Source organism: Puntigrus tetrazona, chromosome 18 (genome assembly GCF_018831695.1).
Source record: "Puntigrus tetrazona isolate hp1 chromosome 18, ASM1883169v1, whole genome shotgun sequence".
Taxonomy (NCBI): Eukaryota; Metazoa; Chordata; class Actinopteri; order Cypriniformes; family Cyprinidae; genus Puntigrus; species Puntigrus tetrazona.
In genome coordinates, this window is record NC_056716.1 from 7,826,493 (window position 1) to 7,848,891 (window position 22,399).

The 22,399-nt window shown below is 47.6% G+C and overlaps 1 protein-coding gene and 1 pseudogene across 1 annotated transcript; both read left to right on the plus strand.

The window, feature by feature from the left end:
• The first annotated feature begins 13,640 nt into the window (after positions 1-13,640).
• On the plus strand, positions 13,641-19,262 carry LOC122362726 (annotated as a pseudogene).
• Positions 19,263-19,507: 245 nt separating this feature from the next.
• Positions 19,508-22,359, plus strand: LOC122362727. Its single transcript, XM_043264297.1, has 4 exons — positions 19,508-19,951; positions 20,474-20,671; positions 20,960-21,069; positions 22,200-22,359. The coding sequence occupies exons 1-4, from the start codon at positions 19,508-19,510 to the stop codon at positions 22,357-22,359; spliced, it is 912 nt and encodes a 303-aa protein (XP_043120232.1).
• The last annotated feature ends 40 nt before the right edge of the window (positions 22,360-22,399 follow it).

Here is a 22,399-nt window from a genome sequence, read left to right on the forward strand (position 1 = left end):
CGCGTTCAGTATTTAACGGCGGCGGTAACGAGGCTTAATTCACTTCAGGTGTGCCTCGTCACACGCCGCCAGACCTGACCAATACCACGCCCCTCCTCTCGGGAGCCTGGTGAAGGGCAAGAAAATAAAGGACGGGGTGATGATGACAATAAAGGGGAGGGGCAGCCAACTCGTCACATTATGCATAAATACTTATATTGTCCAGCAGTGATTGTGTTACAGATTTAAACAGAGTCTACATAATCTAAGTCATAAATTAATTAAATTTAAAATTAATAATAAATGTACAAAATATTTACAACCAGCTCTTGGCTGACCTTCCTACTACAAAAAGGTTTTAGAAAACCTCATATGGCTTGCACAACTGTCCTTCTAAACTTCCCCACACCAAAGAGAAATAAAGCAGCACTTGTATAGTGTAGGCCCTGCCAAAAGAGAGCAACCATTTTAAAGTATTTTATTTTTATATATCTGTCACTTTTACAGATATTATATACAGATCCTACTTCTTAATGTCCTGAGACTTAAATGATAACACTGAAAGCTCACCATCCTGGTTCTCTTCTTGTACAAGAGCTTTAATGGGTGGAAACTTAAAATCACAATGCCAGTCCACTGACAGTGCCTCTGTACAAGCACTTGGTAGTACTGCCCACAGCTCCTCCATTATTCTTCTCAGATGGCACAGAAATCAAAGCCCAGTAACGCTCTGCTGTTTTAGAGCCATCACCACGTGGTATATACAGCCTTTATAAAACAGCTTTCCACAGATTTAGATGATAAAATCCTTGTTCTTATCAATAGGTTATGGAAAAAATGTTCTCCCAATATCCGGTAGTCAGGTTGTCAATTTTTTTTTCCCACAAGCTATTATCAAGTCAAAAAAAAAGCGGTTTAGCATACAATAAATGTTCTCTGTAGAATAGCACAAGAAACATTAATCCATGCAATCTTCTCTTCTTACAACAACCTTCTGTAGTGCCACGCCAGCAGAGACAGCTGTCACCGGAGTACTGACTCGGCTTTACTTCCTCTGCAACCACTTCCTGACTATCAGAGAAGGAAAGAGAGACACGCTGGCGTCTTAACCTGTGTTTTTACTGCAGTGAAGCAGGCCATCGCAGTTCACACTGTCCTCATAAGTCTCAACATACTCCCAGGGTGAATATAGACACTTTCTCTTTACTCTGTAACAAGGCGTTTACAGTACCTGTTTACCTACAATGTGACGATTTATCTCTTTATCTCACAGCGATGATTGACTCTGGGGCAGCACTTAACCTGATAGACTGGAGACTTATTTCCAAATACAGCATTCCCACACAGCCTTGCAATCCACCCATAAAGATTAAAGCTATCAACGACACCCTCATTGGCTCAGGCATATCTCAACAAACCCAGACTCTCACCCTCTGTGTAGGCATCTTCCACGAAGAGTCAATCACATTTTACATTGTCGATTCACCCAAGCACGTGGTTATTCTTGGGTTCCCCTGGCTCTCTATCCATGATCCCAAAATCTCATGGTACCAATGTGAAATAACTGGCTGGTCCGCATTCTGCCACACTCACTGTTTTTCTTCCAAACCAGCACCCTGTATGACTACTAGTATTGAGAGCCCAATTACCCAGAAACATGATAATATCCCTTCATGTTACCAGGACCTTTAGGATGTGTTCAGCAAAGCTAAGGCAACCCAATTACCCCCTCCCCCCCACCACCACCAAACATGGGATTGTGCTATTGATCTCTTGCCAAATGCCATGCCTCCTCGAAGCAAGGTTTACCCCCTCTCTTATAATCTCATTCACATCAGGGAGGGCAACAAATGGAAAACGGCTATTCTCACTAGCAGGAGGAACTACGAGTATCAGGTCATGCCGTATGGGTTAGCCAATGCACCTGCAATTTTTCAATCTTTCATCAATGAGACCTTCAGAGATCTGATTGATCGATACGTTATTGCCTACATCAATGACATTCTCATTTACTCAAAATCTGAATCAGACAACATCCACCGTGTATGAACAGTTTTGTCCCTGCTGGACACCCAGGCATATCCCGAACAATCCAACTAACCCTGGCCCACCATGTTGCGAGATATCACCAATTACGCAAAAGTCTGTGCACAATCCAAAAACTTCCAAGGAACTGCCATCCGTGCTCCTTATGCCCTTATCCATTCCCCAACGACCATGGTCCCACCTGTCCAGACTTTATAACGGACTTACCTCCATCTGATCACTTCACCACCATATTAGTCAACAGAGCTTTAGCACTCTTTTACCAGGTTTTTCAGATCTATGGTATCGTGGATGATATAGTCAGCGATAGAGGTCCCCAATTCACCTCCCAGGTCTGGAGAGCCTTCTGCAAGCACCTGGACATTAATGATAGCCTCACATGAGGATATCACCCGCAATCTAATGTACAATCTAAGTAGAATGGCTTAACCAAGAGATTGGTCACTACCTGAGAACATATTGCAGTCGTAAGCAGCATCAGTGGTCAGAGTTTTTACCCTGGGCTAAATACACCCAGAACTCACTTACTCATTCATCCACTGGCCTCACCCCCTTCCAATGTGTGTTAGGATTCCAGCCTCCCCTGTTCCCGTGGTCAGGTGAACCATCCTCAGTTCCTGCCGTCGTTGATTGGATTTGCCGTAGTGAGAGGGTGTGGGATAGTGCTCACGTTCGTCTCCAAAGAGCCGTTCATACTCAGGAATTTCAGGCCAATCAACGACGTCGCCCACACCCTCCCTACCAACCTGGACAATGGGTCTGGCTCTCAACCAGGGACATCAAACTGTGGCTGCCCAGCAGGAAGTTCAGTCCCAGGTACGTGGGTCCTTTTAAAATTCTTGAATGAATTAATGACGTAACATACAAACTTGAACTTCCTGCTAACTACCGTATCTCTCCGTCCTTTAATGTATCCCTCTTAAAACCAGTCCACCTGGGAGCTGACCCTGGCCAGGAAGCCCCAGAACCACCGCCACCTCTTGATATTGATGGATAACATGCGTATCAGGTGTGTGAGTTGCTGGTCTCTTGGAGAAGAGGGGGTCGGCTCCAATATTTGGTGGGGTTATAGGGGGTTACGGGAGTTTCCAATGGTGGGGTTACGGGGTTACCAATATTGGGTTCCGGACCTGGGAAGAGATCATGGGTAACCGCCCGGGACATCTTGGATCCCTCTCTGACCCAGGAGTTTCATCGAGCCAGACCCGACCGTCGAGCACCACGACCACAGGGATGTCCACGTCGAGCTCCAGGAGTCGCTCCTAGGAGGGGGGATTCTGTAACGCCACGCCAGCAGAGGGAGCCGTCACCTGTACTGACTCGGCTTCACTTTCTCTGCAACCACTTCCTGTTTGGCCAGTATAAAGCCAGAGCTCACAAACTCTTCTACGCGAAGTATGCTGACTGCTTTGTTGCTGACCCACTGTCTGTTTCTGATACTTGTCTCACTCTGATCCTGTCTGCTCGATTGCTCCTGTCTGCTGAGAGGTTGGTTTGTTTGTAGCTGCGTGTTGCTTCGCTTTTCAATTTATCACCTCTTCTCTAGCGATCAAATATAATTTAACTGTGTACATACCATTGATACTATCAAATTAATCTAATTAATTAGACTGCTGTTAGTTCGTTCGCTTTAATCTAAAACTCGGCGGTGAGTTAGTACTCGTTAGCCGATTCACTTTCGCTCCCACCCGCATTTTCGTGCCTATTGTGGGCTTTTTTCCGCTCCTGTTCATTTGTTCCTCGCGCTCGTTGGCTCCATTTTCACAAGCTCATCAAAACAATAGTGGTAAGTGAATCCTTACGGTGAGTAAATGGCTTCTCCCTGCATCGTCACTTGCACCGTCTGTCACATGTATAGCTTATCCTTCTCTGTTAGCTGTGAGGCCTTGATGAACAGACACGAACCATAAAAGGGGGAATCGCTCTAAAACCAGGTCGTAAAACCGTGCATCCTCCGCACCCCGGACCATAAGGGCAATCAAGATGGTCTGCAGAGCGACACAAAGTCTGCCAAACGTTTTCAAGAGACTGTCGCTGCAGTGAGCTCGGCCAATCCGAGCGTACCCACGTCAAGATTGGGATGATTGAAACGCAACATCTGGTCGACAGCACGATAACCCGTTCTGTGCACTGACCCGGGACCAGTTCTACCAAGCCACCAAGTCAAAAGGTGATGAGACTCCCGCCGTGAATCAACGTGTGTTCAGGACAACCTTACACTTTCAACCCCACCCCCAGGGAGGTTTGCTCTGACCCAACACACATTCCTTAAAAAGCGCGCCTTTGCCTTTTCGCTACAACAAAGGAACTGCCAGGACACACGTAAAACTACTAAATGAACAATCTAAACGCCTTCCTTTCAAACAAATATAGGTTCATTTGTAAATAACTGTTTAATAAATGTTTTGGGATGTATGTAGGAACCGCTATATACTCTTTGAATAATCCTCTAACAGAGAGCGTCCCGTAAGCGCTAGATAGTGCATGTTTGATATCAAATTGAAGCTTATGATGTTTCCAATATCGTGGTGAATGAATATGTGTGTTTGTTCAATGCACAACAGTGTATTCCACTTATAAGCTTTTGATAAGGAACAGAAGTGCAGAATGTCACTTCTAACTGGGATAAAATATGCACGAAACTGGAGTCGAAAGCAGGCGTGGACACGCCCCTTCGACCTCAGGAATGGACAACTGCCCAGGGCACGGCCCAAAACTTGCACGTCAAAACGCAGGAAGAGAGCTCTCTGAGTCCACCAGGAGTCGCAGGGGAATTCGGGTCGCTGCAGGAATTTCCAAGGAAACTGAGAAACTTTGGAACTTGGAGAGGTTAGAAGACTCTGGACGAGAACAACCCAATACCCTCGACTCCGGTCCGCTCCGTGACATCACTCCACAGACACTCACTTACCTTTCTGTAACCAACTCGGTTCATCCAAAGCTACCGAGCTAGAGAGAACGGCCGGGAAAGGTCATCCCACGGACGAGCCTGACCAATCAGCAAGCCGGGATTTCCCCAGACAAGCCGAGTGGTAAAACTACCTTTTCATCTCTCTACTGAATCGGCGCAGACACATATAAGCAAAGCTAAACCCTAACTTTGCTTTGTTGGTGCTCTTAGTGCGATCTCAGAACTAGCTAACAGACTTTGGACAGACAATTATCCATCTTCCCTTCCAACCCGTGAATGTGTGTATGAATGTATGTGTGTGTGTGTGTGTGTGTGTGTGTGTGTGTGTGTGTGTGTGTGTGTATGTTTAGTCTTCTCAGTGTAGTCTTGTCAATTAGTAGGTATTGATTAATAAATTTCATTTCATTTTCAGTTTCATTATTACGAATTCCCGTTTGTGTGTTATGTGACTGGAAAGTTAAACTCATGCCCAGATCCGTTGCTACCTGCTCGAGGTAAAGCTAAAATCAGATAAATGAGTCCAATTGATTTATTTTGCTGATCACAGAGTAAATTCATATTGGTAACATACATTTAAATTGCCCTAAAACGCTGGACGTATTAGGTGATTTGAAGGTATATTGGAATTGCATACTAACGTGAATCTTTTAAGATTCAATTTCCCAAACTTGAATTAAGAGCTAATTCAAGTGATAAATCATAATTTAAAAAAAAAGGTATAATCCTACATAGCGATCAGGGATTCACGTGTGATAAATGCAGGGAAATAGCTAGGCTGACAGAGAAGGTTTTAGAATTAGAGACACGCATCCAAACTTTAATTGAGGACAGTAAGAATGCGAGGGCTGTAGATACTGCTTTGGATGCGACTAGTACAGTGAATCATGTACATTGCGTATTGTGAATTTGCAAGCACGATGTTGGACAATGTAATATGCTCTGGTCCCCTCCCTGCTTGCCGGGGTGATGAGATTTACAGCAGACTGCTGGGTCTCAATGGCTGGATGTCTAAGTGGTGCCCGCAGAACAACATAGGCTTTATAGACTATTGGATGAGTTTCTGAGGCACACCTGACCTGTTAAAAAGAGATGGTCTTCATCCCTCCTGGGATGGTGCCGCTCTTCTATCTAGAAATATGGCATATAGTCTTATAGCTCCAACATGACCAACTAGTGCCCAGGTCAGGAAGCAGACAGACCGGCTAAACCGACCATCTGCTAGCTGCCTCACGTCACAGAAGGCAGTTAATTCTCAGCACATAGAGACTCTTTCACCTAGATATCACACTATAGAGACTGTGTCTGTTCCCCGAATTAGAATATGCAGAGAACGTCCAAACCAAATCAAAAGCAATAATTTAATTAATGTCCAACAAATTAAAACTACCTATAATTCAAATAAGCAAACGATAAAACTTGGCTCGCTAAATATTAGATCACTTTCCACAAAGGCACTTTATATATATGATTTGATCAAAGATCAGAAGCTAGATTTGCTTTGTTTGACAGAAACCTGGCTAAAACCAGATTAATATATTACTCTAAATGAATCTACCCCCCAAAATTATTTCTATAAAAATGAGCCACGTTTAAAAGGTAAAGGGGGAGGTGTATTTCTCAGAGGGCAGGCTTTAAGTATAACTCATTTGAAGTTTTGGTGCTGCATATAACATTATCTACAGAATCATGTGCTAGTGATAAATGTTCTGTCATGTTTGTACTGGCTACTGTATACAGGCCACCAGGGCACAGCACAGATTTCATTAAAGAATTTGCTGATTTTCTAGCTGAGTTAGTACTGCCCGCAGATAAAGTCTTAATTGTTGGCGATTTTAATATCCATGTTGATAATGAAAAAGACTCATTAGGATCAGCTTTCTTAGACATTCTGAACTCCGTTGGGGTTAGACCACACATCTCTGGACCTACTCATTGTCGAAATCATACTCTAGATCTAATACTGTCACATGGAATGGATATTAAAATGGTTGAAGATGATGACAACCTGTACATGTTACCTCTGGGAGATATTATCAGGAGACATGGTGTTAGCTTTCACTGCTATGCTGATGATACTCAGCTCTATATTTCAGCGCAGCCTGGTGATACACACCAAATTGAGAATCTAACAGATTCTAACATAGTCGATATAAAAAGCTGGATGATGAGTAACTTCCTAATGCTAAATTCGGAAAAAACAGAGGTGCTAATAATTGTACCTAAAAACCCCACATATAATAATCTAGAACACAGTCTATCACTTGATGGCTGCTCTGTTAATTCTTCATCATCAGTTAGGAACCTAGGTGTGCTGTTTGACAGCAATCTTTCCTTCGAAAATCATGTTTCTAGCATCTGTAAAACTGCATTTTTCAATCTTAAAAATATATCTAAATTACGACCTATGCTTTCAACCTCTAATGCAGAAATATTAATTCATGCGTTTATGACCTCGAGGTTAGATTATTGCAATGCTTTATTGGGTGGTTGTTCTGCACGCTTAATAAACAAACTTCAGCTAGTCCAAAACGCCAGAGTCCTTACTAGAACTAGGAAGTATGATCACATTAGCCCGGTTCTGTCAACACTGCACTGGCTCCCTATCAAACATCGGATAGATTTTAAAATCATATTATTTACCTATAAAGCCCTGAATGGTTTATCTCCTCAATACTTGAGCAAGCTCTTATCACATTATAGTCCTGCACGTCCGCTGCGTTCTCAAAACTCTGGCCATTTGATAATACCTAGAATATCAAAATCAAGTGCGGGCGGCAGATCCTTTTCCTATCTAGCACCCAAACTCTGGAACAATCTCCCTAACTCTGTTCGGGAAGCAGACACACTCTGCCAGTGTAAATCTAGATTAAAAGACACATCTTTTTAACTTAGCCTACACATAACACACCAACACACTTTTTATTATTCAAATCCGTTAAAGGATTTTTAGGCTGCATTACTTAGATTTGCTGGAACCGGGAACACTACTCCTAAAATACGATGTAATGGAATCTGAAGGAATGAAGATTCTGACGCCCAAAAAGATATGTGACGAACATGTCTGGAGTCTTTGTTTTGCCAGTTGTTTTTACTTATCTTGCTCTGTCCTTTTTCTCTATAAATAAAGTAACTTGCGATCTGAGCTTCGGAGGCAAAGCAGGGAGGCAAACGGAGGCAAAAGCAGGGAAGGAGGCAGAAGGCGGGGGCCTGCCCGGCCCCCGGCCTCAGGCGGACTGTGATCCGTCTGGAGGCAAAAGGGAGGTTAAGGAGAAACCTGCTTCTCTCCCGCTTGCAACCGACAGCGCAATCCTTGCAAGCTTTAAAATCCAAAAACTTGTCTTGTGTTTTATTTCGCCTTGAGTTGATCCTTCCTGGTAAAGAGCCGTTTGAGTGAAATAGTCTCAACAACCTGTGTTGTTAAAAGCGCTATATAAATAAAAATGATTAATTGATTGATTGGTAAAATTCTATACCCATCCTTCTCATTTCAGTTGGGTCTGATATACAACATTCATCAAATCATCATCATCAACTTCAACCACTGTTTTTTTTCCATTTCATTAATCTCATTCTGTAACTGTTTTACATTCCTCTTCAAAGCAAACATAGGAAAATTGTTGACAAAACACTTTAATCTGTGCTTTTCCCACCTCCCACCATTGAATGTGATTTTCTAAATTATTTTTCCTTTGTCTTCAAATATCACAAAAATTGCACAATTGTAATGCAATAATTTTACATTAAAATATCAAAGAAATTTGGTCTTAAAACTTTTCCAATATTATAATCTGAAGTCACCATGTGATGATTTAAAAATTCATTTGGCAGTATATCAGCATTAATACATGCTAAAATGCTTATGGTTTTCTCATATATAATCTAGCTCCTGTCACAACAGAATCAAACTTTTTTACCCAAATGTATAGCTTCACCAACTTGTTTCTACTTCTCCACACATCTTCTAAATTAAAATAATTTGTAATATCAAAGAGTAGCTGATTAGATTTTGTGTGAGGCTCTTTGCTATTCCTATGCATTGAAAAAATTGTTGTGCAGTTCCAATTACCTCCTACACATACCACATATAGATTGCCATCGTCATATTCTTTTATTGCATCACTTAATTTGTTTAATTATATTTCACAATTCAATCCTATATTTGGAGCATAAACATTACAAAAAAGGAATTTAACACTTTCAATTTCTGCTACAACCCGTACTAAAATGTGTTCCATTACTTAATTTACACTCTCCTTTCCACCATCTATACCACTCTATTACTTTATTACTTTCAGAATGTGTTTCTTGTAAGAAAATTACTTCAACTTCATTTAAATTTATATTCAGAAAGCATTGCCCTCTTAAACCTGTCTCTTCCCTTATTGATATTTAAGGATTCTATTCTTAAAACATCCTTAAAAAGGTTCCAGAAAAGGGAAAAACAGATAAAAAGAAGAGGTAAAAAAGAACACATCACTTACACGTCATCAACCAACTTTATTTTTACTTTTTCTCATTTTCGTGACAAACTTTTTCAGTCGAAATCTTGTTTCCTCATTTTTCATCCCTTCCCTATGTGGACATAGCAAACATGTCCTACTAAGCTGCACTCAAACAACATATAGTACAACAACATATAACATGTACAACTTCCCTTCATACACTCATTGGAAAGACACATTAGATGTTGGCTCATTCAAAAACCTCTCAGTGAATCAACAAACCCCTCACCAAGCTAAGTTTCTACAAAAAGACAACTAGATTTGGATTGCAATTTCACTTTAATTAAATTTCAGTATCACCTCCGTATGTAGCAGGACTAGCGCCACTCTCTTTTTTTGTGCAAGTGCAAGGAAGTGCAAGGAAAGACCGAACCCACATTAAACCTTTGACCAGGGCCTCTGAATTCCATTCTCTTTATATTTTAGTGATAATGATAACAATGCAATAGTTTGTTTCTGTGCTGGTATTTTGAAGATTATGGTGAACATCTGATTCCTGCATTTTTTTGATAATACAGATTCCATCAATCAAGCTATGACCACTCACCATATAGTCCTGAATGAGACCTTTAGGGTCCTCATAAGGTACAGAGTCCTTTGATGGCAAGTTCACAAGCTGCATCAATATCATCCTTAAAAAAATAAGCCAGGGCAGAAAAAGAAAGGCTAGTTACAGACATTACTCAAAACACAATTAAACAAAGGAGTATAATAGCTGCTGTACCAGTGCTTTAAATTGGCCAGGCCAGGCTAATAGTCTCGGACCTGTAGCACCAAGCCCAAAATCCCATGTTTATCAGGATTGAAAATTTAGGACACAGAAATTAGGTATGTAATGTTATTTTACAAAAGATAGAGGACAAATACATTGAACTGAGTGTGTTTCTGTTTATTTGATCAATTTTAAAAGAATTATCTTTTTTCTATCATAAACATGACCTGAGTAGAGATTCAGAACAAAAATATTAATATTAGCTATATTTTTTATGACATTCGTGGAGTGTAGACAAGACTTGATAAAATGATGGCAGATAAAATGTTATTAAACAAATGGCTAGCACATAGCACATAAATATTTCTGCCTTGTATGGTCATCATAATTATTTAAAAATTTCACCTCAGATCTCACACAGAAAAGATTTGAAACACTCGCTGCTATCTGAGCAGAAACTATTTTAAAAGTCTTTAAGCTGTTGTTACCTGTTAATTTTATAAAATGATTTATGGCGCTGAAACGCTGCCTTTGTTTATAATCACATCTCTAGGCCCAGCTGGCCCGCTTTAGTCCAAGGTTTTCGTTGGGCCTAGAGCAAGTTATGCACAAGCTAAACCGTTAAGGGCCTTATAGGTGAGTAATAATTTTTTGATACGGAATATAACTGATACAGAATGTAATAGATAGACAGTGCAGAGACTGTAAAATTGGGGTTATCATATTTTCTTGACCTGGTAAGGATTCTCTGGTAGCAGCATTTTGGACTTTTTGTAGCTTGTTTATTGAAGATGCAGGACATCCAGCTAGCAGTTCATTACAATAGTCTAGTCTAGAGGTCATTAATGCATGAAATATCTTTTCTGTATCAGAAACAGGTGTTCTGTGTTTTGTTCAGCATGTTTTGTAGCTTGCCAATGTTTCTAAAATGGAAAAATGCTGTTTTTGTAACATGGGAAATATGATTTTAAAGAGACATGTTGCCGTCTAATAATCCGTCTAGTTTCAAATTGTAATCCAAGAAATTTTGTGTACTGTTATTTGGTCCAAAAAGTAATATCTCTGTCTTTTCTAAATTTAATATGAGAAAATTATTGTCATCAAATCTTTTATATTTTTAACATGCTCTGTTAGTTAAGATAATTTAGTAATCTGGTCTGGTTGAGATAATTAGTTGAATATCATCCGCATAGCAATAAAAATTAAACCTGTTTTTTCTATTAATATTACCAAGCGGCAACATTTATCTTGAAAATAGCAGAGGACCAAATAAAAGTTAATTAAAGTAAAACAATGAAAAACAATGAGATGCAGCCTTGGTCTGACGCAAGAAGCAAGTCTATTGTAATTTTAACAAGTGCAGTTTCCTCTTCAGGAACTCGAGCTGCGTCACAAACGCTTTGGGAACGCCTTCAGCGTGCGCCGTTCTGAACCACGTGTAAAGTCTGTCCAATGGAGGGGAGCGACGTCATGGACGAGATGACGTCGCCGACCAGGAAGTATAAAGTGACGCTCTGCGATGCCGGCACCAGCTTTCTGCGTTCAGTAAGCGCTACGTGTTATTGTTTGTCTATTTGCTGTCTGTTTGTCTAGCTTAAAAGAAATATTATGGCTGATGATCAGAGTGTAAAGAGGAAATCTAAGGCGAAACACGCTGGTGTTCCGTCGCGTTTCAAGCGGTGTGCTGATCCCTGCCCTCGTTATATCACGAGTGGGGACACACACAGCTTGTGCGTGGCGTGCCTGGGAGCGGAGCACGCGGCGTCAGCCCTCGAGGGGACTGATTGTCCGCATTGTTTGCAGCTACCGCTGCGAACACTCCGCTCCCGGAGGTCTCTCTTTCACGAGGGAGACTTCACCAGCGTCCCTCGATCTGGCGGAGGAGATGGAGACGGGCTCGTCCCTTTCTCCATCGGAGTCCGCCAGATCGGGCGCTCAATCCCGTGGGTCCGAAGCCCGTACTCCGGCTTCTTCGGCCACGGGGGAGACGTCCACTCGCGCTCACTCTTCCTCCGAGGAGGTTGATGTTGACGTGGTGGACGATGCGCCATTGCACACGGCACAATATGAGGAGCTCTTAGAGGTGGTAACTCGTGCGGTTGCCAAATTAAACATCGATTGGCCCGCCGAGCGATACGCTGAGCCTCAGAAATCTAAATTGGATGAAAGGTTTCTGAGAGCGAAGCAGCCACCTCTGAGACGGAGCCTTCCATTCTTCCCAGACCTCCACAGTGAGCTGTCGAGGTCCTGGGGAAGGCCGTACTCCGCTCGTGTTTTCTCCCCACCGCTGCTAGTCATTACGGTAATGTGGCGGGAGTCGCGGAGTGCGGCTGTAAGGCGATGCCCCGGTAGAGCAGTCTCTGGCTACCTATCTGTCCCCGGTGCGGCATCGTCTTTGAAGGCTCGACCTTACCATCAAGGCCGCTGAGAACAACGTCGGCTTTGATGGCTAAGGGGTACGCTGGCAGCAGGATTGGCTGGGGCTTGCATGCACACTATGGCGGTGTTGCAGGCATACCAAGCCGACCTGCTGAAAGAGATTGATGAGGATAGGGGTCAGGTCCGATGACATCGCAGAACTGCGCCGGACGGCTGACTTCTGCCTCCGCGTCACTAAGGAGACCGCCCGTGCTGTAGGGCGGTCTATGTCATCCCTTGTGGCCGCGAGAGGCATCTTCTGGCTGACCCTGTCCGACATGAAAGAGCGGGACAGGGTCTGCCTATTGACGCCCCTGCAGCCTTCTGGCCTCATTCGGCGACTCGCGTTAATGAGGTCGCCGATAGGTACCAGGAGGCCCGTAAACAGGCGGCGGCGTTCAAGAGTTTCCTCCCACGTCGATCTCAGGGGGCATCGGGACGAGAGATGCCCCCACCGCGTGCCAGCTCCTCATATAGGCATGTGCAAAAACAGAGCGTCACCTCTCGCCCCTAAAAACAGCAGGGGCGAAGCGGCGCTCTGGGCCGGGGCTTCGGTCCTAAAGACCTGAGGGCCTTTTGGACAGGAAGTCCACGCCAAGAAGCCCTGATATGAGTGGCTCAGGGCTTCTGAGGGCTGCCCCTCCTGGGGAGGATCAGTTTATGCCGGGTCAGACGGCACCCGTTCCTCCTCAGGGCCCTCAGGAGTAACTCCGCTATCTCTGCCCTCGTGCCAGAGTGCGGAGCTTCCAGCACGTTTCCCAGCCGGATTCACCCGAGGGTGCGCCACGGCCGGGAACGCTTCCCTGCGGAGGTCCCGTTTACAGCTAGCTCGTTGTCTGCCTGCCGGTCAACCGTTTCAGGCCACCGGGTTACCTGTATCTCATACACCAGAGGTCAGCCTCGAGAGGCTGATTCCTTAGTAGATTATTTAGCAGCGTGGAAACTTCTGCCAAATGTATCTCAATGGGTCATACTAACGATAGAGAAAGGCTATCGAATTCAGTTCGGTTTTCCACCACCGACATTCAGGGGAGTCACACCGACAGTAGTCGGCCCCCAGCAGGCTCTGGTGATGGAACAGGAAGTAAGATCCTGCTCAGGAAGGAGGCCATCGAGGTGGTCCCTCCTCATGCTGTGGAATCTGGGTTTTACAGCCGCTACTTCATTGTCCCAAAGAAGGACGGGGGGTTGCGTCCTATCCTAGATCTGAGGGTCTTGAACCGCTCAGTCAGCAGACTGAAGTTCAAAATGCTTACCATCAAGCATGTGGTGACTCAAATCAGATCCGAGGACTGGTTTGTCAACATAGATCTGAAAGACGATACTTCCATATATCCATCCTTCCTCAACACAGGAAGTTTCTGAGGTTCGCTTTTGGGGCGTAGCATACCACCAATATCGAGTACTTCCGCTCGCCTAGCACTCTCACCCCGCACATTTACGAAGTGTATGGATGCAGCTCTGGCTCCACTGAGACTCCAGGGCATCCGCATACTCAATTATATCGACGATTGGTTGATATTAGCTCAATCAGAGCAGATGGCAGTTCAACATCGAGATGTTGTTCTGTCTCACATGGGGGAGCTGGGTTTGAGACTGAACGCCAAGAAGAGTGTATTGCGCCCCGCTCAGAGGACCACATACCTAGGCGTGGTGTGGGATTCGACCACAATGTGGGCACGCTTGTCTCCTGCCCGTGTGCAGTCAATCCTCATGTCAGTCGAGAGAGTCAGGGAAGGCCAGTCATTCACTGTCAAGCAGTATCAGAGACTGTTGGGCCTGATGGCAGCTGCGCCCAACGTGATACCCTTTGGCCTGCTGTACATGAGACCCCTACAGTGGTGGCTCAGGACCAAGGGGTTCTCCCTGAGGGGAAACCCACTCCGCAAAATCAAAGTGTCACGCCGTGCAGTTCGGGCCTTAGACTTGTGGAGGAAGCCTTGGTTCCTGAATCAGGGCCCAAGGTTAGGAGCTCTATGTCGCGGACCTCCCTTGCGACAGATGCATCCCTAACCGGTTGGGGCGCAGTATTGAACGGGCGCCCGGCCCACGGTCTGTGGAGCGATCACCACCAGGGGTGGCATATCAATCTGCTAGAGATGTTAGCGGTATTTCGTGCTTTGAAGCACTTTCTCCCAGACCTGAGAGGTCACCATGTGTTGGTGCACACCGACAACACAGCGGTGGTCTCTTACATCAACCACCAGGGAGGTCTGCGTTCGTGCCCCTTGAACAAGCTGGCGCACCAGATCCTTGTGTGGTCCCAGGACAAAATCTGCTCGCTGAGAGAGCGATCTACATCCCTGGGCATCTCAATACGGAGCCGACACCCTGTCGAGACAGGGGTTGAGGCCGGGAATGGATGCTTCCCCGACGTGGTGAAGCAGATCTGGTCGAGATTTTACCAGGCAGAGGTGGACCTCTTTGCTTCTCGAGGGAATGCACAATGTCCCCTCTGGTTCTCTCTAGTTCATCCAGCTCCCCTGGGACTGGATGCCATGTCACAGGCGTGGCCGAGGCGTCGCCTGTACGCTTTTCCCCCGATTGCCCTGCTCCCCGGGGTTCTGGCGAGAGTGCGCCAGGACGGAGTCAGACTACTGTTGGTAGCCCCGCTCTGGCCGGGCCGAGTATGGTTTGCGGACCTCATCGGCCTAGTAGACGGTCATCCGTGGGAGATCCCCCTGAGGCCGGATCTACTCTCTCAGGCGGGGAACAATAGTTCACCTCGCCCGGAGTTGTTGAAGCTGTGGGTGTGGCCCCTGAGGGGGCTCAACTCATAGCCTCTGGTCTTTCAGCTGAGGTTGTTGAGACCATCCTCCAATCCAGAGCTCCCTCTACGAGGAGCGTGTATGCCAGGAGGTGGGAAATGTTCACTTCCTGGTGTGGAGATCGCCACTTAAACCCAGTTAACTGCCCAGTAGGTTCAGTGCTGGAGTTCCTTCAGGCGAGATTCTCCACCGGGTTATCCCACTCCACCCTAAAGGTCTACGTGGCAGCTATATCTGCATATCATGACCCTATTGGTGGCCACTCAGTGGGTAAACACCCATTAGTTACACGATTCCTCCACGGTGTGCTGAGGCTGAGACCTCCAGTGCGGACCAGAATTCCCCCCTGGGATTTGGTTGTGGTGTTAGAGGCTCTGTGTAAGGCACCCTTCGAGCCCTCGAAGAGGTTCCTTACCGGTCTTATCTTTTAAGACAGCATTTCTCCTCGCCATCACCTCTCTGCGGAGGGTGGGAGATCTGCAGGCCCTCTCAGTGGCCCCTACTCACCTGGACTTTGCCCCAGGCATGTCCAAGGCTTTTTATACCCACGAGTGGGTTATACACCTAAAGTGCCCTCTGTTACACCACAGCCGATCGTACTGCAGGCCTTCTGTCCTCCCCCCTTCCAGGATCCAGACCAGCGGAAGTTCAACTGCATGTGTCCAGTGCGAGCACTGGACACTTATGTGCGCAGGACTGCGTCTCTGCGGAGGTCGGACCAATTACTTATTTGTTTTGGTCCGACAAATAGGGGTGGCGCTGCCGCTAAGCGGACTGTTAGCAGGTGGATAGTTGAGGCTATCCACCTGGCCTATGGAGCCTCTGCACTCCCATGCCCTCTCGGGTCAGAGCGCACTCTACAAGGGGTATGGCGGCCTCTAAGGCCTATCTTAGCGGTGTCCCCTCGGGACATCTGCAACGCTGCGGGTGGTCCACGCCTCCACTTTTGCCCGGTTTTACAACTTGGACATGAGGGCTGCTCCTGGCTCCTCTGTCCTTTCCTGATGGGTGGTCTGAGGACCCCGTTTCAGGCAGGGCCTTGGAAATATGGCGGCGTGGGCATCTCGTTCCCAAAGCGTTTGTGACGCAGCTCGAGTTCCTGAAGAGGAACGTCTCAGGTTACGAATGTAACCATGGTTCCTCTAGGGAACGAGACGCTGCGTCCCGATGCCATACTTCCCGCACCTGCCGGCGCTTACTTCACTCACGAGGCTGGTGCCGCATCGCAGAGCGTCACTTTATACTTCCTGGTCGGCGACGTCATCTCGTCCATGACGTCGCTCCCCTCCATTGGACAGACTTTACACGTGGTTCAGAACGGCGCACGCTGAAGGCGTTCCCAAAGCGTTTGTGACGCAGCGTCTCGTTCCCTAGAGGAACCATGGTTACATTCGTAACCTGAGACGTTCTGTGCTTTGATGGCATCTGAAAGCTGAAATTCTTCATAGAGATCTTTTTGCAAGATTAAGCATAATTGAGCAGATACAACTTTTTCTAGAATTTTTTAAATAAACGGTAGATTTGAAATAGGTCTATAATTTGCCAGTTCAATAGGATCTAGTTATGGTTTCTTAATAAGAGGCTTAATAACCTCCAGCTTGAATGCACGTTAGCATGTTGTATAACAAAAATGATTGTATATATAATTAAATTCAGGATAAAAAATTGACGATAAATACTCAAAAACTTAAAACATGACTTCACACAATAAAATTATGTTAACATCTCAAACCTTAATTTATTAAGTAGACTGTAAGTGCATTGCTTAAGTGAATTAAGTAAAAAGTAAAACTGCTTTTCTTTTTTTTCAGTGTAGGATATTGAATAAAATCGAATTATTGGCATGATAATCAAACTGAATCATGAAACCAGATTTGAAAAACCATTTTATAGTTTTTGTGAAGTTTAGAATTAGAATCAGTGTTTGTTGCTTGTCATTGTGTCATCACAGTCATTTATTGTTCCTCTTCAGGAACTCGAGCTGCATCACAAACGCTTTAGGAACGCCTTCGACGTGAGCCGTTCCGAACCACGTGTGAAATCTATCCAATGGAGGGGAGCGACGTCATGGACAAGATGACGTCACCGACCAGGAAGTATAAAGTCACACTTTGCACGGCCAGCGCCAGCTTTCTGCTGTTCAGTAAGCGCTCTATGTGATTGTCTGTCTATTTACTGTTGTCTGTCCAGTTTAAATATATATATTATTTCAAACTGAAAGAGAGATGGCTGATGAGGGGCTTAAAAGAAAGTCAAAAAAGAAGCATCTTGGTGATCTGCCACGTTTCAAGCGGTGTGCTGATCCCTGCCCTCGCTATATCACGGGTGGGGACACACACAGCTTGTGCGTGGCGTGCCTGGGAGTGGAGCACGCGGCGTCAGCCCTCGAGGGGACTGATTGCCCGCATTGTTTGCAGCTACCGCTGCGAACACTCCGCTCCCGGAGGGCTCTCTTTGAGGAGGGAGCCTTCACCAGCGTTCCCAGGGGTTTGGGACCCGCTGCCGCAGAGGCGGAGCGGCGAACTCGATCTGGCGGAGGAGATGGAGACTGGCTCGTCCTTTTCTCCGTCGGAATTCGCCAGATTGGGCGCTCGATCCCGTGTATCCGAAGCCCGAACTTCGGCTTCTTCGGCCACGGGGGAGACGTCCACCCGCACTCACTCTTCCTCCGAGGAGGTCGATGTTGACGCGGTGGACGACGCGCCACTGCACACGCCCCAGTATGAGGAGCTTTTAGAGGTGGTAACTCGTGCGGTAGCCAAGCTGAACATCGATTGGCCCGCCGAGCAATACGCTGAGCCTCAGAGATCTAAATTAGATGAAAGATTTCTGAGAGCAAAGCAGCCACCTCTAAGACGAAGCCTTCCGTTTTTCCCAGACCTCCACAATGAGCTGTCGAGGTCCTGGGGAAGGCCATACTCTGCTCGTGTTCTCTCCCCCACTGCTGTTTGTTATTATGGAAATGTGGCGGGAGTCGCGGAGTACGGCTATAAGGCGATGCCCCGGGTGGAACAGTCTCTCGCCACCTATCTGTCCCCCGGTGCAGCATCGTCTTTGAAGGCTCCGACCTTACCATCAAAGCCACTTAGAACAACGTCGGCTTTGGTGGCTAAGGGGTACGCAGCAGCGGGTCTGGCTGGATCTTGCATGCACACTATGGCGGTGCTGCAGGCATATCAAGCCGACCTGCTGGAAGAGGTCGACGAGAGAGAGGGGGTCAGCTCCGATGACATCGCAGAACTGCGTCGGACCGCTAACCTCTGCCTCCGCGTCACAAAGGAGACCATCCGTGCTGTGGGGCGGTCTATGGCATCCCTTGTGGCCGCGGAGAGGCATCTTTGGCTGACCCTGTCCGATATGAAAGAGAGAGATAGGGTCTGCCTATTGGACACCCCCCTGCAGCCTTCTGGCCTGTTCGGCAACTCTGTCAACGAGGTCGTCGACAGGTACCAGGGGGCCCGTAAACAGGCGGCGGCGTTCAAAAATTTCCTCCCGCGTCGATCTCAGGGGGCATCGGGACGAGAGATGCCCCCACCGCGTGCCAGCTCCTCGTACAGGCGAGCGCAGAAACAGAGCGTCGCCTCTCGTTCCCCCCCTAAGAAACAGCAGGGGGCGAAGCAGCACTCTGGGCCGGGGACTTCCGGGTCCAAAGATCTGAGGGTCTTTCTGGACAGGAAGTCTTCGGCCAAGAAGCCCTGATGTGAGTGGCCCAGGGCTTCTGAGGGCTGCCCCTCCTGGGGAGGATCAGGTTATGCCTTGTCATTTGGCACCCGTTCCTCCTCAGGGCCCTCAGGGAGTAACTCCGCTGTCTCTGCCCTCGTGCCAGAGCGCGGAGCCTTCCAGCACGTCTCCCCAGCCGGATTCACCCGAGGGTGCGTCACGGCCAGGGAACGCGCCACCCCTGCGGGGGTCCCGTTTACAGCTAGCCCGGCGTCTGCCTGCCGGTCAGCCGCCTCAGGCCACCGAGTTACCTGTATCTCACATACCAGAGGTCAGCCTCGAGAGGCTGATTCCCTTAGTAGATTATTTAGCAGCGTGGAAACTTCTGCAAAATGTATCTCAATGGGTCATGCAAACGATAGAGAAAGGCTATCGAATTCAGTTCGGTTTTCCACCACCGACATTCAGGGGAGTCACACCGACAGTAGTCGGCCCCCAGCAGGCTCTGGTGATGGAACAGGAAGTAGAATCCTTGCTGAGGAAGGAGGCCATCGAGGTGGTCCCTCCTCATGCTGTGGAATCTGGGTTTTACAGCCGCTATTTCATTGTTCCGAAGAAGGATGGGGGGTTGCGTCCCATCATAGATCGGAGGGTCTTGAACCGCTCAGTCAACAGACTGAAGATCAATATGCTTACCATCAAGCATGTGGTGACTCAAATCAGATCCGAGGACTGGTTTGTCAACATAGATCTGAAGGACGCATACTTCCATCTATCCATCCTTCCTCAACACAGGAAGTTTCTGAGGTTTGCTTTCGGGGGCGTAGCATACCAATATCGAGTACTTCTGTTCGGCCTAGCACTCTCACCCCGCACATTTACAAAGTGTATGGACGCAGCTCTGGCTCCACTGAGACTCCAGGGCATCCGCATACTCAACTATATCGACGATTGGTTGATATTAGCTCAGTCAGAGCAGATGGCAGTTCAACATCGAGATTGTTCTGTCTCACATGGGGGAGTTGGGTTTGAGACTGAACGCCAAGAAGAGTGTATTGCGTCCCGCTCAGAGGACCACATACCTAGGCGTGGTGTGGGATTCGACCACGATGTGGGCACAATGGTCTCCGGCTCGTGTGCAGTCGATCCTCACGTCAGTCGAGAGAGTCAGGGAAGGCCAGTCATTCACTGTCAAGCAGTATCAGAGACTGCTGGGGTTGATGGCAGCTGCGTCCAACGTGATACCTTTTGGCCTGCTGTACATGAGACCCCTACAGTGGTGGCTCAGGACCAAGGGGTTCTCCCCGAGGGGAAACCCACTTCGCAAGATCAAAGTGTCACGCCGTGAAGTTTGTGCCTTAGACTTGTGGAGGAAACCTTGGTTCCTCTTCAGGAACTCGAGCTGCGTCACAAACGCTTTGGGAACGCCTTCAGCGTGAGCCGCTCTGAATCACGTGTGAAATCTGCCCAATGGAAGGGAGCGACGTCATGGACGTCCACCCGCACTCACTCTTCCTGCCTATTTGACACCCCTGCAGCCTTCTGGCCACGGGGGAGACGCTCCACCAAGACTCACTCTTCCTGCCTATTTGACACCCCCTGCAGCCTTCTGGCCTGTTCTGGCAACTCTGTCAACGAGGTCGTCGACAGGTACCAGGAGGCCCATAAACAGGCGGTGGCGTTCAAAAAATTTGTTTAAAAAATTCACCCTCGGGTGAATCCGGCTGGGGAGACATGCTGGAAGGCTCCGCGCTCTGGCACGAGGGCAGAGACAGCGGAGTTACTCCCTGAGGGCCCAATGTTAGGAGCTCTTTTTCGCCACATCTCGCTTGCGAAGGATGCATCCCTAACTGTTTGGGGCGCAGTGCTGAACGGGCGCCCGGCCCACGGTCTGTGGAGCGATCACCACTAGGGGTGGCATATCAATCTGCTAGAGATGTTAGCTGTATTTCGTGCTCTGAAGCACTTCCTCCCAGACCTGAGAGGTCACCATGTGTTGCTGCACTCCGACAACACAGCGGTGGTCTCTTACATCAACCACCAGGGAGGGCTGTGTTCGCGCCTCCTTGAGAGGTGGACCTCTTTGCTTCTCGAGGGAATGCACAATGTCCCCTCTGGTTCTCTCTAGTTCATCCAGCTCCCCTGGGACTGGATGCCATGTCACAGGCGTGGCCGAAGCTTCGCCTGTACGCATTTCCCCCGATTGCCCTGCTCCCAGGAGTTCTGGCAGGAGTGCGCCAGGACGGAATCAGACTACTGCTAGTAGCCCCGTTCTGGCCGGGCCGAGTATGGTTCGCGGACCTGATCGGCCTAGTAGACGGTCATCCGTGGGAAATCCCCCTGAGGCCGGATCTATTCTCTCAGGCGGGGGGAACAATAGTTCACCCTCGCCCGGAGTTATTGAAGCTGTTGGTGTGGACCCTGAGGGGGCACAACTCATAGCTTCTAGTCTTTCAGCTGAGGTTTATGAGACCATCCAGAGCTCCCTCTATGAGGAGCGTGTATGTCAGGAGGTGGGAATTGTTCACTTCCTGGTGTGGAGACCGCCACTTAAACCCAGTTAACTGCCCAGTAGGCTCAGTGCTGGAGTTCCTTCAGGCGAGATTCTCCACCGGGTTATCCCACTCCACCCTAAAGGCCTATGTGTCAGCCATATCTGCATATCATGACCCTATTGGTGGCCACTCAGTGGGCAGACACCCATTATGCTGAGCCTGAGACCCCCCTGGGATTTGGTTGTGGTGTTAGAGGCTCTGTGTAAGGCACCCTTCGAGCCCCTCGAAGAGGTTCCCTTACCTGTCTTATAAGACAGCATTTGTCCTCGTCATCACCTCTCTTCGGAGGGTGAGAGATCTACAGGCCCTCTCAGTGGCCCCTACTTACTTGGACCAAGGCTTTTGTATACCCACGAGTGGGTTATACACCTAAAGTGCCCTCTGTTACACCGCAACCGATCGTACTGCAGGCCTTCTGTCCTCCCCCCTTCCAGGACCCAGACCAGCAAAAGTCCAACTGCATGTGTCCAGTGCGAGCACTTACGTGCACAGAACTGCATCTCTGCGGAGGTCGGACCACTTACTCATTTATTTTGGTCCGACTAATAGGGGTTGTGCTGCTGCTAAGCAGACTATTAGCAGGTGGATAGTTGAGGCTATCCACCTGGCCTATGAGGCCTCTGCACTCCCGTGCCCTCTCGGGGTCAGAGCGCACTCAACTAGGGGTATGTCGGCCTCCAAGGCCTATCTTAGCGGTGTGCCCCTCAGGGACATCTGCAACGCTGCAGGGTGGTCCACGCCCTCCACTTTCACCCGTTTTTACAATCTAGACATGAGGGCCGCCCCTGGCTCCTCTGTCTTATCCTGATGGGTGGTCTGAGGACCCCTTTTCAGGCAGGGCCTTGGAA